Below are 16,700 nucleotides of genomic sequence, written 5' to 3'. Positions count from 1 at the left end.
TCAGTGGGGAGTGTCCTGGAGAGGTGTCAAGATTGCAGAGGTGGGAGTTCCAGAGGGACGATGGGTATGAGTTGGGACCCAAGGCCAGGGTCAGCCATGGGATCAGGGAAAATGAGGGAACAGAGGTAATATCTCCAAGTCAGAGGCAGAGGGTCAATGGAAAGAGATGATAGGTTGTTGGGAGTCCTAAGTAAGGGACCTTAAAATTATAGGTGAGCGATCAGAGGTCCTGGGGATAGGGGCCAGGGTTCAGAGCTCAAGGACTCCAAAGCCAAGAGGTTGAAGGGATAGGGTCCTGAGGTCAGAGGTAAGAAACCTCAAAGCTAGAAGTGAGAGGTCAGAGTTCCAGGGTTGAATTTGAGTCTACCGAAGTCACAATGCAGGGGTCAGAGAGGCCAGAGGTCAGTGAAGCAAAAGGCCTTGCTGGGGTCACAGGATTCTGCGTTAAGAGGCCAAGTATCTCAAAGCTTCTTCAGGGGAGTCATGGAACCCCGATGTCAGAGGTCAAAGGTCAGAAATTCCAAAACTCGGAGCTGAGGGTCACAGGACCCTGGGAGCAAGGATCAGAAGTCAGGGATCCCATTGTGCAGAGCCCAGCGGTAGGGGTGAGGGTCTCCCCTCACCAAGCTCTGCCATGCCCACAGGTACATGATGAGCAATGGGTACAAGCCGGCACCGCTAGACCTGAGCCACGTGCGGCTGACGCCGGCGCAGATGACGCTGGTGGACCGGCTGGCAGAGAACGGGCACAACGTGTGGGCACGAGACCGCGTGGCCCAGGGCTGGAGCTACAGCGCCGTGCAGGACATCCCAGCACGCCGAAACCCTCGCCTTGTGCCCTACCGCCTGCTGGACGAGGCCACCAAGCGCAGCAACCGGGACAGTCTCTGCCAGGCCGTGCGCACGCTGCTGGGCTACGGCTACAACATTGAGCCGCCTGACCAGGAGCCCAGTGAGCACTAGCCCTGATCCCCTGCTCGGCTTCCGGACCCCCAGCTGTGACCCCTATGCCCTAACCTCTGGATTATAGCGACAGACAACACGGAGCCACCCACCGACCAAGCACTCAGGGGGCCTCCACCCCTACCCATAACCTCACCCCTGACCTGTCTCTGACTCCCAAGCCCAGTCTCCATTGGCCACCCTCCCCCTGGTCCCCAGCCTTCAGTTTCTCTGCCGCTGGCCCCAACCCCGATTTCCGTCCTCTACCTGAGTCTGACTCTGCCACTCTCTCCCAGGTTCTGCTCTCAACCCTTGAATCTAAACATTGACCCTAATCTTGACCCTTAACCCTAGACCATAACGGTGACTGAGCTGCTTTTCTGTCTGTGTTAGCATCTCTTCTCTGAGGCTCTGCCTGCTAAGGAGACGGTGTGGTGGTCGGGGGTGGGCAGGGAGGGGAGTCTCTCTTCGTAGGTTCTCCCCACCTCGCTGACTAGTCTGAGATTCCCCAGCTCATCTCCTGTGACACCAGGAAATCATCCCTCTTCCCCCAGCACCCTCCCCGCCCAGGTCCCAACCTCTCAGTACTCCCCATCCAGCCCCTGACCCTGCCTGGCCCCCATTTGTAGGTCAGGTGGAGAGCCAGTCTCGCTGGGACCGGGTGCGCATCTTCCGGGCGGAGAAGTCCTACACGGTGCAGAGCGGCCGCTGGTACTTTGAGTTTGAAGCAGTCACCACGGGGGAGATGCGAGTGGGCTGGGCGAGGCCCGAGCTGCGGCCCGACGTGGAGCTGGGAGCTGATGAGCTGGCCTATGTCTTCAATGGGCACCGCGTGGGTACCTCCCTGGGCTCCATTCTGCGAGGCCCTGGGGTCCCTCACACAGCTTGCACACTGTCTGTGCCCCACTGTCCACTCATTGCGGAGTCTGCCCTACTACTCATTCATCCATCATCCATCCATCTATCCACCCATCCCACCCTCCCTCCCTCTCTCCCTGCCAATGCATATATCTTTTTTAAAATTTTTATTTATTTATGATAGTCACACAGAGAGAGAGAGAGAGAGAGGCAGAGACACAGGCAGAGGGAGAAGCAGGCTCCATGTACCGGGAGCCCGATGTGGGATTTGATCCCGGGTCTCCAGGATCGCGCCCTGGGCCAAAGGCAGGCACCCAAACCACTGCGCCACCCAGGGATCCCCCCCCCTTTTTTTTTAAATAAAGATGTATTTAGTTATTTGAGAGAGAGAGAGAAAAAGAGAGAGAGAGCACAAACAGGGCGAGGGGCAGAGGGAGAGGGACAAGCAGACTCCCTGCTAAGCAGGAAGCCCAACATAGGGCCCCGTCCCAGGACCCTGAGATCATGACCTGAGCCAAAGTCAGATGCTTAATCAGCGGAGCCACCTAGACACCCTTGTCCATGCATGTATCTATCCATCATCCATCTCTCTATCCAGCCATCCTTCTGTTCATCCATTCATCTACCCACAGATCCAACTATCCCTCCATCCATCTACTCATCTGCCAGATAATCACTTAACCATCCACATTTCCATCTGTTTGTTCATTTATTTGTTAGTTCAGCCTTTCACTTATTTGTAATTTCATTTATTTATTGAATCATTTAATGCATGAATCCATCAATTCATTCATTTACCCACCCACCCACCTGTCCGTTCACCCACCTGCCCTCTTATCCATCCATCATTCTGTCTATCCTTTCTTCCTTCCCTGTATCAACCCATGTAGACTCAATTTCCATCCATTCCATTTTTCCATCCAGCCATACACCCTGCTTCCCATCCATCCATCTCATTACCCGTTTATCTATTCTGGGGGCATATGGGTATATATGAGTCTGTAGAGGCAACACTGGCAGGTTCATTTTTCCTTTCCAGCCCTCCCGTCCCGCCCCCAACTCCCCACTACCATTTTGGTGGTCTGTATAACCCCAGCCCCAGCCATGGAAACAGTACAGAACTCAGGCAGAAGAGATGGGATACAGAGATCATTGGGAAGGGAAAGCATGAGAGCCTATCCCTTATATTCCAAGGATCATCGATACAGATGTGGAAAAAGATGGGGACCTTGTGGGAGTGACCCCTCTTCTGACCCCCACGCCCTGAACCCGATGCCTTGTATATGTATCTTTACATGTCTCTCCTTGCTTCTGTATATCTCTGTCTCTCTATGTGTCTCTGCCATGTCACATCTTCCCCTCGCCTCTTCACAGGGCCAGCGCTGGCACTTGGGCAGTGAACCATTTGGGCGTCCATGGCAGTCAGGTGATGTCGTGGGCTGCATGATCGACCTCACAGAGAACACCATTATCTTCACCCTCAATGGCGAGGTCCTCATGTCCGATTCAGGCTCTGAGACAGCCTTCCGGGAAATCGAGGTTGGGGATGGTGAGGACTGGCCTCATGGCCCATTTCTGGTTTTCTTTCATCTCACCTGACCTTACACTACATCCCTAGCCTTGTGCTTTTCCATCCCTTCCTTCCATGGTACCTCCTCCCCTCCAGCCCCTGCCCTGCCCACCTGTCTTCACCTCTGCCCATCCATCCCCTCCCACCAGGCTTCCTGCCTGTCTGCAGCTTGGGACCCGGCCAGGTGGGTCATCTGAACCTGGGCCAGGACGTGAGCTCCCTGCGGTTCTTTGCCATCTGTGGCCTCCAGGAAGGTTTTGAGCCTTTCGCCATCAACATGCAGCGCCCAGTCACCACCTGGTTCAGCAAAAGCCTTCCACAATTTGAGGCCGTGCCCCTTGAGCACCCCCACTATGAGGTGAGGACTGACCCCACTCAGTACCTACTTATCTGCTTCCAAACCTCATTCTTCCCACAGTTCTCTTCCCCAAATTTCTCCTTTCCTTCTGTGTTAGCCCGCGAACAGTGTAGAAGGGCATATCAGGACAGTAGTTCCCAGGGCTGCCTTGTAGGGTGTAATGTCAGCAAACCACAACCTATCTGACCTCCAGGTTGCCTTGCTTATTAAGTGGGGAAGGGAAAAAAGAGGAGCTGGGTTACGTGACCCCAGTGGAAATTTCCAGTCCTTAGCACTAGCTCATCTTACAGCAAGGTTTAAAGACATATAAAGCTCTTGGTACGTTTTGGCACCATCCTTACTAATTGCTATCCGCATACACATATTTTTTTTTAGTTTATTTGTTTTTAGCAGCTCTTCATTAATTTCAGTATTCTAACTCTTAGGCTCTAATGTCTTTTCTTTTTTTAAAAAAATATTTTATTTATTTATTCTTGAGAGACAGAGAGAGAGAGAGATTGAGAGAGAGAGAGAGGCAGAGACACAGGCAGAGGGAGGAGCAGGCTCCAGGCAGGGAGCCCAACGTGGGACTTGGGACTTGATCCCCAGGCTCCAGGATCATGCCCTGGGCCGAAGGCGGCGCTAAACCGCTGAGCCACCTGGACTGCCCTCTAGTGTCTTTTCTTTACCAGGGTTAAACTTAGCATCAGATGCTGACCATAAAAAAGACCAAAGTTATAGTCCTTTTCTCAACCTGGAAAGAACCTGAATCCTACATGGTTGAGCTTCAGCGGGTTCTTCAGAAGCAGCTAGACCTGGGTTGGCCTCTTATCTGCTCTGTGGCCTTGGTCATGTGACTATTTCCTCCTCAGCCTGTGTTCCCATCCATGGCATTGTTCACATCTCCTCACATAATCCTTCTTCCTCTCTCTCTCTTATGAATCATTTGGCTAAGTTGGAGACATCATGCCTGTTTTTTAATCTGTGTAATCTAACACGGGGTTCAAACTCATGACCCTGAGATCGACAATCACATACTCTACCGACTGAGCCAGCCAGGTGCCCCCATCATGCTTCTTTATCCCTTAACATTTCAATGTGCATTTCCTCAGAACAGGCTATACTTTTAAAGAACTACAGTCATGAAAATCAGGAAATTTAACACTAATACATACTATTACCTAATTCATAATCCATATTCAAATTTTATTAGTTGTGGTGATCATGTGAATTTTATTTTTCTGGTCCAGGATCCAATCCAGGATTACATGTTGCATTTAGTTGTTGTGTCTCTTTCTTCTTCTTCTTCGTCTTCTTTTTTTTTTTTTTTTTAAAGATTTTACTTATTTACTTATTTGAGAAAGAGAGAGATGAGCATGAGCAAGTTGGGCAGGCGCAGAGGGGGAAGGAGAGAGACAAGCAGACTCCACACTGAGCATGGAGCTCTATCTCACGACTCTGAGATCACAACCTGAGCAAAAACCGAGAGTCAGATGCTTAACCGAGGCGCCCCATGTCTCTTTATTCTTTATTTTTTTCTTTATTCTTTAATGTAGAATGTTCCGAGTCTGTCTTTGTCTTTCATGCCATTACCATTTTTGAAGAGTACAGACCAGTTATTTTGCAGAATATCTCTCATTTTGGTTTGTCAAGTGTCTCCTCAGGATTAGGTACAGGTCACATGTATTTGGCAGAAATACCAGGAGGTTGTGTCCTGCTTGATGCAGGATATCAGAAGGCACATAATGTTGCTATGTCTTATTACCAACTATGTTAATTTTGACTGGCTAAGATGAAGTCTACCAATTTTCCCTACTGTAAATTATTCGTTTTCTCTTTGTAATTAATCAATAATTTGTGGGGAGGCATTTCAAGACTAGGTGAGACTGGATGGGTTTTAAGCAGGGGAATGTCTGATTTAGATCTGAGTTTTGGAAGGTCCCCATTGAGAGTGGATTATAGGGGGTGACAACAGAGGCCTCATGGCCCATTTCTGGTTGGCCAGAGAGGTGCCAGGGGCCGGAGAGGCTGGTGAAACAGAGGCGAACCTCCTAATTCCTGCTACTGCCAGATGTGTTCTCAACCCAAAGAACAGAATACTAGACAGTGGTGAGAATGAATAGACTGACCTGCGCACAACTACGTGGGTGAATCTCACAGACATAATGCGGAGTGAAAGGAGCCAGAGAGAAAAGAGCCCATCCTGTGATTTCGTATTCATAGAAAGTTCAAGAACAGGCACAGCTAATCTGTCATGTGTTCAATCACATGGTGGCTCCGTGGGTACTGGGTTTAGGACCAATGGCCTGGCCTGCCTGCCTGGCTCAGCTTTCCTGCTCCCCCTTAGGTGGCCCGCGTAGACGGCACCGTGGATACCCCGCCTTGCCTGCGCCTGAGCCACCGTACCTGGGGCTCCCAGAACAGTCTCGTGGAGATGCTCTTTCTCCGGCTCAGCCTTCCAGTCCAGTTCCACCAGCACTTCCGGTGCACTGCAGGAGCCACCCCCCTGGCTTCTCCTGGCCTGCAGCCCCCAGCTGAGGATGAGGCCAGGGCAGCAGAACCCGACCCCGACTATGAAAACCTGCGGCGTTCAGCGGGGCGCTGGGGCGAGGCTGAGGGGGGCAAAGAAGGAAATGCCAAGGAGGGGGCACCCGGGGGCAATGCCCAGGCTGGGGTGGAGGCCCAGCCTGTCAGGGTGGAGAATGAGAAGGATGCTACCACAGAGAAGAACAAGAAGAGAGGGTGAGTCAAGGATGGGGCCAGGGTGGGTTTAGGGAACCCCAATAATGTAAAAAACCTGATTGTGTCCCACAGGGCCCCCATATATGTTTAGCAGAGTCAGAATGCTAAGGGAGCCTATTATGCCTCAAGTGAATCCCATTATCTCCCGGGATGCTCTCATTTCCCTGAGAATGTAAAATTGGGGTACACCACTATATCTATGGAGGACTCTACTATCCTTGGGGTACCTAGTAGGCCCCAAAGCATTCACCCAATGGACTTTGTTGTCTATAGACACTAAAGTGGACATTGAAGTGTCTTGAGAGAGTTGACTGTACCCCAAGGCATCCCAGTGAACACCACTGATCTTCTAAATTGGAATCATTTCTGTGTCTCAAATGTGCACCCCAAAAGCTAATTTCAAAGGAGACCCTCAAAAAGGCATTAAACCTGACTTGAAACTAAAAGTGCTTACCCCCTACTAGGGCAGTGGTTTTCAGTGGGATATAGTTCTGTGGCTCTTGGCGGATGTTTGGAAATGATGGATGATTTGGGTTATCACAGTTTGTTGGGGAGGTGCTGCTGCTACTGAGGGAGTCCAGGGATTCTAAAGGCTTTCAGTGTATAAGACAGCACCACATGATGAAGGATTATCCTCTCCTAAATGCCTTTAGCACCCATATGAGAAATGCAGCTGTGGGGGACCATGTGCCCCCAAAGGAGCCTCCATGTCCCCAGAAGCACCTTTAAATTTGGGCATCTGCAAGCACAGAGCACAGCATCCCCAGGAGGGATTATGCTGATGCAGTTGGGAATTTTATCCCTCTAGAGGCAAGGGCTTGGGTATTAGAAATGAGATGTATTTAGGATGGATGTGGGAATCATGGATGTTGTGGTGGACAGGGCTGGGGGGCTGGGCTTGACAGCTGGTTCTCACAGTAGCCTCTCCTCCCCATCACCAGGTTCTTATTCAAGGCCAAGAAGGCCGCCATGATGACGCAGCCACCTGCCACTCCCACTCTGCCCCGCCTCCCTCGAGAGGTGGTGCCCGCAGACAACCGTGATGACCCTGAGATCATCCTCAACACCACCACGGTGTGAACCTGGGACCCTCAACCGAGACCCCTCAGATTTCCAAATTTCATGCTGCAGTCCCTCATAATTGCCCTTACCTGGGGACACCCCAATATACACTGAAGACCACAAAACAGAGCATATACTGATTTAGTCCTTTGAAACCCTAAGTTCATAGAGCTAGGGGACCTAAAAATTGCAGGAACACAATGAAGTACAAGGCACACTGATAAAACTCCTAGGGATCCCAGAATCCAGAGGATATACCAATGTAGACTTGGGACCTTCATATTTGGGTTTACCCATATAAACTCAAATTAATAGCCCAAATTTAATAGCTTTCTGGTATATTCTTGGGAACCAACATTTAACAATTATCGCAGTAGAGTTTGGGATTTCCCAAATCTGGAATGTTTTCTGAGACAGAGAGCCTCATGGTTAGGATTATGGGCCACCTGGATGCTAAGTGGGTAAGTCACTTCACTGCTCTATGCCTTCTCCTTTATGGAAGTCTTATGGTTTTCCCGTCTGTAAAATGGGGATACAAATTGTACCCTCTTGATGGTGATTATAAATTAATTTGTGAATTATTTGTTAGCTATTATTTATTGATAACTTTATAATTTGGAGAGGGATCCAAATTTGGGTGCATCACAAATAGTCCCGGAGCATTCCCGAGTCTGAATATATAGTAGACACAGAAATAGAGACACATAGACCTGGGGTGTGTATGTCTCAAATCCAGTAATTTTTTGTTGAAGTTCAAGGGGACTCTGTGAATCTAGAGAGACCAACTTAAGAGTCCCAAGGAAGCCCTGTGTCCCCCACCTTCTGGGCTGACCATTGGTCCCCCTCTGCCTCTCCAGTACTATTACTCTGTGAGGATCTTCGCTGGCCAGGAGCCCAGCTGCGTGTGGGTGGGCTGGGTCACCCCTGACTACCATCAGCACGACATGAACTTCGACCTCAGCAAGGTCCGGGCAGTGACGGTGACCATGGGAGACGAACAAGGCAACGTCCACAGCAGGTGCCAGGGAAGGGTGGGAACCACGGGAGGTGAGAGGTCAGCGCTGGGCCCCCGGCTCAACAGCTTCTCTCCCCCTCTACTTCTCTCCTCTCCCTGTTTACTTTCCTCCTCTGGGTTTTTCCTCCTCTTCGGTTTCTGTTTGGTCTTTTCCATTTTGTCTTCCTTCTTCCTCTCACGCTGCCCTTTCTACGTTACCTCCTGTCTTTGCTCTCTCTTCCTGCTCCCCTTCCCTCTCTTCCTCCCAGAACCCCAGCCAACTTCTAAGAACTCTCACTCTGAGGGGCTTAGGGTGTTGGCACTTGGGTGTGCAGGTGATGGGGGGCTTGGGGATGGAGCTCTGAAGTCACAGTATTCTGGGAGTTTGGGCAAGGGAGCATCCAGTGTCCAGAGCACCTTGGCTAAGGCGCCATGCACTGACCGCCCCTGTTTCCTCCAGCCTCAAGTGCAGCAACTGCTACATGGTGTGGGGCGGGGACTTCGTGAGCTCCGGACAGCAGGGCCGGATCAGCCACACAGACCTTGTCATTGGCTGCCTGGTGGACTTGGCCACTGGTCTGATGACCTTTACTGCCAATGGCAAGGAGAGCAACACCTTTTTCCAGGTGAGTCCAGCCCTCAGCAACTTAGCAATAGTGTCCTCATGTCCCAGGATGCTGGGAAGACCCTTCCCAACCCCCCACTGAGGACAGACCCCAGAGAGACAGGACAAAACAGCTCCTAGCCTGTCCTCAGGGAAGTCCCTGGGAGACCACTTAGTTAACTGTCCACTGAACTGACACCCAGAAAGGAGGAGACGGAGCACTGTCTTGACCTTGGAGAAGGATCCACAGTCCCTCTTGGTCCAGGTGATACCTACTGCCAACTTTTCACCAATCAGGGAACACCCTACGATGAAACCTAGGGTGGGCTTTTCTTTCTTGATATTTTATTATGAAAGGTTTCAAACATACAACAAAAATAAATCCTTTTTAAAGAATATTTTATTTATTTATTCATGAGAGACACAGAGAGAGGCAGAGACATAGGCAGAGGGAGAAGCAGGCTCCCTATGGGGAGCCCAATGCAGGACTTGATCCCAGAACCCCAGGATCATGCCCTAAGCCAAAGGCAGCTGCTCAACCACTGAGCCACCCAGGCGTCCCAACATAAAACAAAATTAAAGAAATTGTACAGTGAACGCCCATATACCCACTGGCTTCATCACAAGAACCTACCACTCACACTGGCTTTATCACCTATTTATCCACTTATCCATCCATTAATGCGTCTAACTTGGAATTTATAAAACTTTATTTTAAATGGAGAATTTAAAAATATGCAAAAATAGTGTCTTAGACCTCTATGTCCCCACGCTCTAGCTTCTACTATTACAGCTGATCCTACTTCATATTTACCCTCCATGCCCACTGGATGATTTTGAAGGAGACCCCAGATATCATATGTTTTCATCTCTTTTCAATTTGTATCTCTACAAAAATAAGGATTATTTTAAAAAGCATAACCAGGGGTGCCTGGGTGGCTCAGTGGTTGAGTGTCTGCCTTGGGCTCAGATCATGATCCCAAGGTCCTGAGATCGAGTCCTGCATCAGGCTCCTCACAGGGAGCCTGCTTCTCCCTCTGCCTATGTCTCTGCCTCTTTGTGTCTCTCATGAATAAGTAAAATATTTTTAAAAATGATAATAAACACAAAATAAAAACATAACCAACTATACCATTTGTATCTTTAAAAAAAACCCAATAATTCCTAATTAATTAATCAAATATTTAGTCCATGTTCACTTCTCTGGTTGTTTCAAAAAATGTCTTTTTCCCATTTGTTCATTTGCATTGGAATCCATTAAGGTCATGTATTTTAGTTGGTTGCTATGCCCCTTGAGTCTCTCCTATGTAGATTTCCCTTCTCTCTCTTCTCTGAAATGTGTTTGCTGAAACCAGGCTGCCTGTCCTGAAAAGTTTGCTTCTCAAAGTCCTGGACCAGCAGGATCTGCATCACCTGGGGGGTTGTTAGAAATGAGGAATCTCAGGCTTCCCCCTAGACCTGCCCAATGCGAATCCAAAACTTAATCCTGGGGAATTCGTGTGTCTTCTCAACCTGCATCTGGTTGACGCATCCCCCATGGTGTTGTTTTAACGTTTTCCTCTGTCCCCTGTATTTCCTATCAACTGGCAGCCAGAGGTGAGGTTAGGTTCAGGTTCGGCAAGATGGCTTCACAGATGATGGTGTTTGTGGTGATAGAGGCTGGGTGGGTCCACTGCGGAGATCAGAGGGGCTGGAGGGACAGTGCAGTCAGAAGACCTTCCTGAGTTTTGAAGAATGAGTGGCATTGCCACTTGAACACAAGTGGCATTCCAGGTGGAAGGCATGATTTGCACAATGACCTGGAAGATACGTTGCCACCGAGGGAGCTGGAGGAAGTTGGTGTATCTGGATCAGAGGTGGTGCAGCCCACGAGCAACCTCGGTGCCTGACTTTGGATCGACCCCAGAGTTCAGGAGCCAGAGTCATCATCACCTCCAGTTCACCCTCTTCCTCACCCTGGCCTCTTCTCCCTTGCCAGGTGGAGCCCAACACCAAGCTGTTTCCTGCTGTCTTCGTCCTGCCCACCCACCAGAATGTCATCCAGTTTGAGTTGGGGAAGCAGAAGGTAGGAGTACAGTGATGGGGCAGGCTGAGGCAGTAGGCGTGGGAGGTCAGGCTGGGAGAATGGCTGAAAAGTGGGGCAATCCGGGAGGTCTCCCTGGAAGCAGAGTGGCAGGACAGAGAGGGCTGGGAATCCTGACCTGTGCACACCTCCGTGTCCCCAGAACATCATGCCACTGTCAGCTGCCATGTTTCTGAGTGAGCGCAAGAACCCGGCCCCACAGTGCCCGCCTCGGCTGGAGGTGCAGATGCTGATGCCCGTCTCCTGGAGCCGTATGCCCAACCACTTCCTGCAGGTGGAGACACGACGTGCGGGCGAGCGGCTCGGCTGGGCCGTGCAGTGCCAGGAGCCGCTGACCATGATGGCTTTGCACATCCCTGAGGAGAACCGGTCAGGGCCAGCCCGGGCTCATGGGGGTGGGATGGGTGTTGCAAGTCTTCTGGGGTCCGGAACCCATTCAGTGCCCCCCTCCATCAGTACCCCAGGGCTCCAGACAGCACCCCAGTGGGCCCCAGACCTACCTCAGGGAACCCTGACTCAGCTCGGGCATCCCCAGATAAGACTCCAGGGGACTCCAGACCCACCCAGAAGGCCTTGGGTCCATCTTTGGGACCTCCAGGGACCCCAGACCTACCCTACAGGGCTCCAAGCCCATCTCAAGGAGCCCAGATCCACACTGAGAAGCCACACAGACTCCAGGAGCCTCAACTACACCTCAGAAGGACACAAACATTACTCAGAGAGGCCTGAATGCACCCCAGGGTGTCTTGGGCACACCCCGGGAGACTGAATGTATCCCTTGGGGATCTCAAACCTCGTCCAGGGGACCCAGACACAATCAGGGTACAGATGGGTTCATGTGTATGGCATGAATGCTCTTAGGTACCCTGAACAGACTCCAATCCCAGACAAACCAGGAGGCTCTGATATGCTTCATCTGTCCTTTATTCATTCATTTAACAGATAGCTCTGAGCTCTTCCTGTGTGACCAGCAGCATTCCATTTTTTTTTAAGATTCTAATTTATTTATTCATGAGATCCAGAGAGGCAGAGACACAGGCAGAGAGAGAAGCAGTCTCCCTGCAAGGAGCCTCATGTGGGACTCAATCCTGGATCCCAGGATCATACCCTGATCAAAAGGCAGACGCTCAACCGCTAAGTCACCCAAGCGTCCCAACCAGCAGCATTCTAGGCGGGAAACACCAAACCCTTGTGAACGGACATTCTAGCGATGCCCACATATAACTCAGGGGCTCAGACTTGTCCAAGAGGACTCAGACCCATCCCTGGGGAATCCCAGATACACTCACTCACTCATTCTATCTATCTATCTATCTATCTATCTATCTATCTATCTACCTATCATCTGTCTAGTATTTATTGAGCACTTACTATGCTAAGTCCTGTTTAGGTGATGGGGATATAGCAAAAAACGAAACAAAACCCCAAAAGGCAGAAATGTCCTACCCTGGTGGGATTACATTCTAGTCCTATTCAAACATAGCCAGGTTACTCAGGCCTGCCAGAGGGAGGTTCAGTCCCAATCTGGGGATCCCAGACATATCTTCTGGTCACCAGATCTCCTCCACGGGCTCTCAGATACCCCAGGGTATCAGACCATCCCAAGGATCCCAGATATATCCCAAGTAGCTCCCAGACCACTTAGGGACTTCCAGAACTATTAAAAGATTCCTAGACCCAGCTGCGCAGACCTCACAGAACCTTGCCCAGCAGCACACTGGGATTCCCTGCTGGGGCGGCCGACGCTCACCTTAGCGTTTCTTTGCCTGTCTGTGGTCTGTGCCCGTCTCCCTCCTCCTCTGTGGGCTCTGTGCCTGTCCGTGGCCCACCTCCGCCGCAGGTGCATGGACATCCTGGAGCTGTCGGAGCGCCTGGACCTGCAGCGGTTCCACTCTCACACCCTCTGCCTCTACCGCGCCGTGTGCGCGCTGGGCAACAACCGCGTGGCGCATGCTCTGTGCAGCCACGTGGACCAGGCGCAGCTGCTGCACGCGCTGGAGGACGCGCACCTGCCGGGCCCGCTGCGCGCGGGCTACTACGACCTCCTCATCAGCATCCACCTCGAAAGTGCCTGCCGCAGCCGCCGCTCCATGCTCTCCGAGTACATCGTGCCCCTCACGCAGGAGACCCGCGCCATCACTCTCTTCCCACCTGGGAAAAGCGCGGAAAACGGCCCCCGCCGCCACGGCCTGCCTGGCGTCGGCGTCACCACCTCGCTGCGGCCCCCACACCACTTCTCGCCGCCCTGTTTCGTGGCTGCCCTGCCCGCTGCTGGGGTGATGGAAGCGCCGGCCCGCCTCAGCCCCAGCATCCCTCTGGAGGCCCTGCGGGATAAAGCACTGAGGATGCTGGGGGAGGCCGTGCGAGATGGGGGGCAGCACGCACGCGACCCTGTCGGGGGCTCTGTGGAGTTCCAGTTTGTGCCCGTGCTCAAGCTTGTGTCCACCCTGCTGGTAATGGTTTCCTCCTGCTTCCCTCTGTCCCATTCTTCTTCCGCATTCCAAATCCTCTATCCATCTGTCCCCCTCTCATTTGTGTATCTAACCACCCATCTGTCTCTCCATCCTCCACCTTTCAATTTATCCTTCTATCCTCTACTCATCCTTCATTCACTTTTCCTCCCATCCATTCATCTGTCTTCTATTAATCGGTTTATTAATCTTTTCTCCCTCCTTTATATTCATCTAGACAACCAACCATCATTCGTTTATCAATCCATCCATCCTCCACCCACCTTCCCCTCCATCCATCTATTCATTCAGATACCCCCATCTTCCCATCCACAAGTCCACCCATTTACTTATATTTCCATTCTCTGCCCATGTATCTCTCCATCCATCCATGTATCCATGTATCCAATTTTTCTTTTCTTTAGATTTTATTTATTTATTTATATAAATATTTTATTTACTCATTCATGAGAAACAGAGAGAGAGAGAGAGAGAGAGAGAGAGGCAGAGACATAGGCAGAGAGAGAGGCAAGTTCCATGCAGGGAACCCGATGTGGGACTTGATCCTGGGACCCCAGGACCACGCCCTGGCTGAAGGCAGGCGCTCAACCACTGAGTCACCCAGGTGTCCCAGATTTTATTTATTTATTCACGGGAGACACACAGAGAGAGGCAGAGACACAGGCAGAGGGAGAAGCAGGCTCCCTAAGGGGAGCAGGCCTTGACCCCAGGACCCCGGGATTTCGACCCGAGCCAAAGGCAAATGCTCAGCCACTGAGCCACCCAGGTTTCCCCCTCCATCTATCCAATTTTCAATCTAGTTGTCCATTCATCCTTCCATTTACTCATACACGAGCACATCCCTGTTCCATCTATTCATTTATCCACCTATTCATTTATTTATTAAGCTATCTCTCCTTTCATACATCCAGTTATCATCCTCCTTGCACCTGTGCATTCATTCATCCACACATCCATCCACCCACCCATCTACAGATTCATCTGTTCCTTCATCTTCCGCCTATGTGTCCACCAATGCATTTCTCAGTTCATATATATATACATTCATCCACCTACCCAAAAATCTATCCAACCATCTACACCCGTTCATCCACCCACCATCCACTCATTCTTCATCCTTTACTGCATGTACCCTTTATTCACATACTCATCTAATGACTCACCCACATATCCATCCATCCAAATTTTTATGCACAAACCTACCCACCCATCCATCATCCAACCATCCCGCCCTCCCCCCTACTTCTTTGCCTATTTATCTATTTACCCATTCATTCATTTACATACTCATGCACTTATCAAATCATCCATCAACCTACCCACCTATTCATACATTGTATATCCTGTCATCTATCTACCCATCTCTCCCTCAGCCTTTACCTTCACCTCTCTATCTACCATCTGACCATCAATTTCTCTCCCCTTCAAGCCTCTACTATTCCTTCTATTGATTCAGCCACCCAGTGCTCCCTCCACTTATCCATCTTTCTTTCCTCATTGTTTTTCCCTTTCATCTATCTGCTTTCCCTCCACCTGTCAGCATCTTCATTATGTTTATTGAGTGCTAGCATATACTGGGAGCTATGAGGGCATCTATCAGAGTAAGGGGTGTCCTGCTCCAGAGTCACATATGCTCAAGCTTAGGAGAAAGGACATTTACTAGTCAAGGGAAAGATGCTAATGTTTGGCTACACGGTCTGGGCCAGGTTAGGTGGGACACAGGTATGGACCTGAGGGGATGTTAAGGAAAATGGGTGGCAGGGCAAGGGGGTGCCATTTCTTTGTGTAGGAGGAATCATATCTAGCCCATGCAGGAGTGAATCTGACATGTGCAGGAGAAGCAGGTCTGGGGAGTGAGGCTGGGACTTGATTTGGGGGTCTCAAGGGCCACAGTGAAGGACCCAGGTTTTGTCCTGTAGGTGATGGGCATCTTTGCTGATGAGGATGTGAAACAGATCTTGAAGATGATTGAGCCTGAAGTATTCACTGAGGAAGAAGAGGAAGAGGAAGAGGAGGAGGAAGAGGAGGAGGATGAGGAGGAGAAGGAGGAGGATGAGGAGGAAGAAGCACAGGAGAAAGAAGATGAGGAAAAAGAGGAAGAGGAGACAGCAGAAGGGGAAAAAGAAGAAGACTTAGAGGAAGGGCTGCTCCAGATGAAGTTGCCAGAATCTGTGAAGTTACAGGTGGGCTCATTCTTCCTGTTCTCCAGCCACCATCTATCTGGGCTGAGAGACAGGATCTGGTGCAGCATGAGTCTGGACTTTGTTCCAAGGAAGTGGGGAGCTGTGGAAGTGCCACAGATGATTGGAGTGCTGCTGGCTTCAAATGATCTCTCTGGTTGCCATGTAGCAGGTGGATTGGAGGGATGAGACCATTGAGAAGGCGGGCATAAGGATCCAGGCAGGAAATGATGGTGGCAGATAGGGCAGGGCCATGAAGAGGAGGGAGGAAGCAAGAAAAGTTTCAAGGATGGTCTCAGCACCATCATTCTTACTGCATGGTTGTCCTCCCATAGATGTGCCACCTGCTGGAGTATTTCTGTGACCAAGAGTTGCAGCACCGTGTGGAATCCCTAGCAGCCTTTGCGGAGCGCTATGTGGACAAGCTCCAGGCCAACCAGCGGGACCGCTATGGCCTCCTCATGAAAGCCTTCACCATGTCTGCTGCTGAGACTGCCCGACGTACTCGCGAGTTCCGCTCCCCACCCCAGGAGCAGGTACTCTGACCCCTGACCCCAGCTAGCATTACTGTCTAAATCCCAACTTTAACCTCTCCCCCTACACTGATCACTGATGGTGTTAAATCTCTAAACTCATGCTTGACATCTGACCCTATTGAAATACTTATCTCTTACTCTTCTACTTATCTCCGAACCAATTTGTCCTCTTAGTCACCTCAGACTGACACTGACTCCATTCAAAACTCTAGTCTTCAGACGGTCTGCATCAACTCATGACCTTAGACAGGGTCTCACAATTGAATCTTTTTTTTTTTTTTTTTTTTTTTTTACAATTGAATCTTTGATCCTTGACCTCAG

General features: G+C 50.6%; 1 protein-coding gene across 1 annotated transcript in view; it reads left to right on the top strand.

Annotated features, from left to right (window-relative positions):
* RYR1 (ryanodine receptor 1) overlaps positions 1-16,700 on the top strand; it is a 119,214-nt gene that overhangs the window by 23,429 nt on the left and 79,085 nt on the right. The window contains 13 exon segments of the mRNA XM_041742343.1: positions 645-952; positions 1,572-1,774; positions 3,175-3,349; positions 3,520-3,728; positions 6,055-6,449; positions 7,391-7,523; positions 8,369-8,529; positions 8,966-9,131; positions 11,088-11,174; positions 11,335-11,561; positions 13,033-13,645; positions 15,583-15,846; positions 16,179-16,379. Coding sequence (XP_041598277.1) covers positions 645-952; positions 1,572-1,774; positions 3,175-3,349; positions 3,520-3,728; positions 6,055-6,449; positions 7,391-7,523; positions 8,369-8,529; positions 8,966-9,131; positions 11,088-11,174; positions 11,335-11,561; positions 13,033-13,645; positions 15,583-15,846; positions 16,179-16,379 — 3,142 coding nt within the window.

Source organism: Vulpes lagopus, chromosome 2 (assembly GCF_018345385.1).
Source record: "Vulpes lagopus strain Blue_001 chromosome 2, ASM1834538v1, whole genome shotgun sequence".
Lineage (NCBI taxonomy): Eukaryota > Metazoa > Chordata > Mammalia > Carnivora > Canidae > Vulpes > Vulpes lagopus.
Note: the sequence above shows the minus strand (reverse complement) of the source record. Positions and strands in the feature narration are given on the sequence as shown.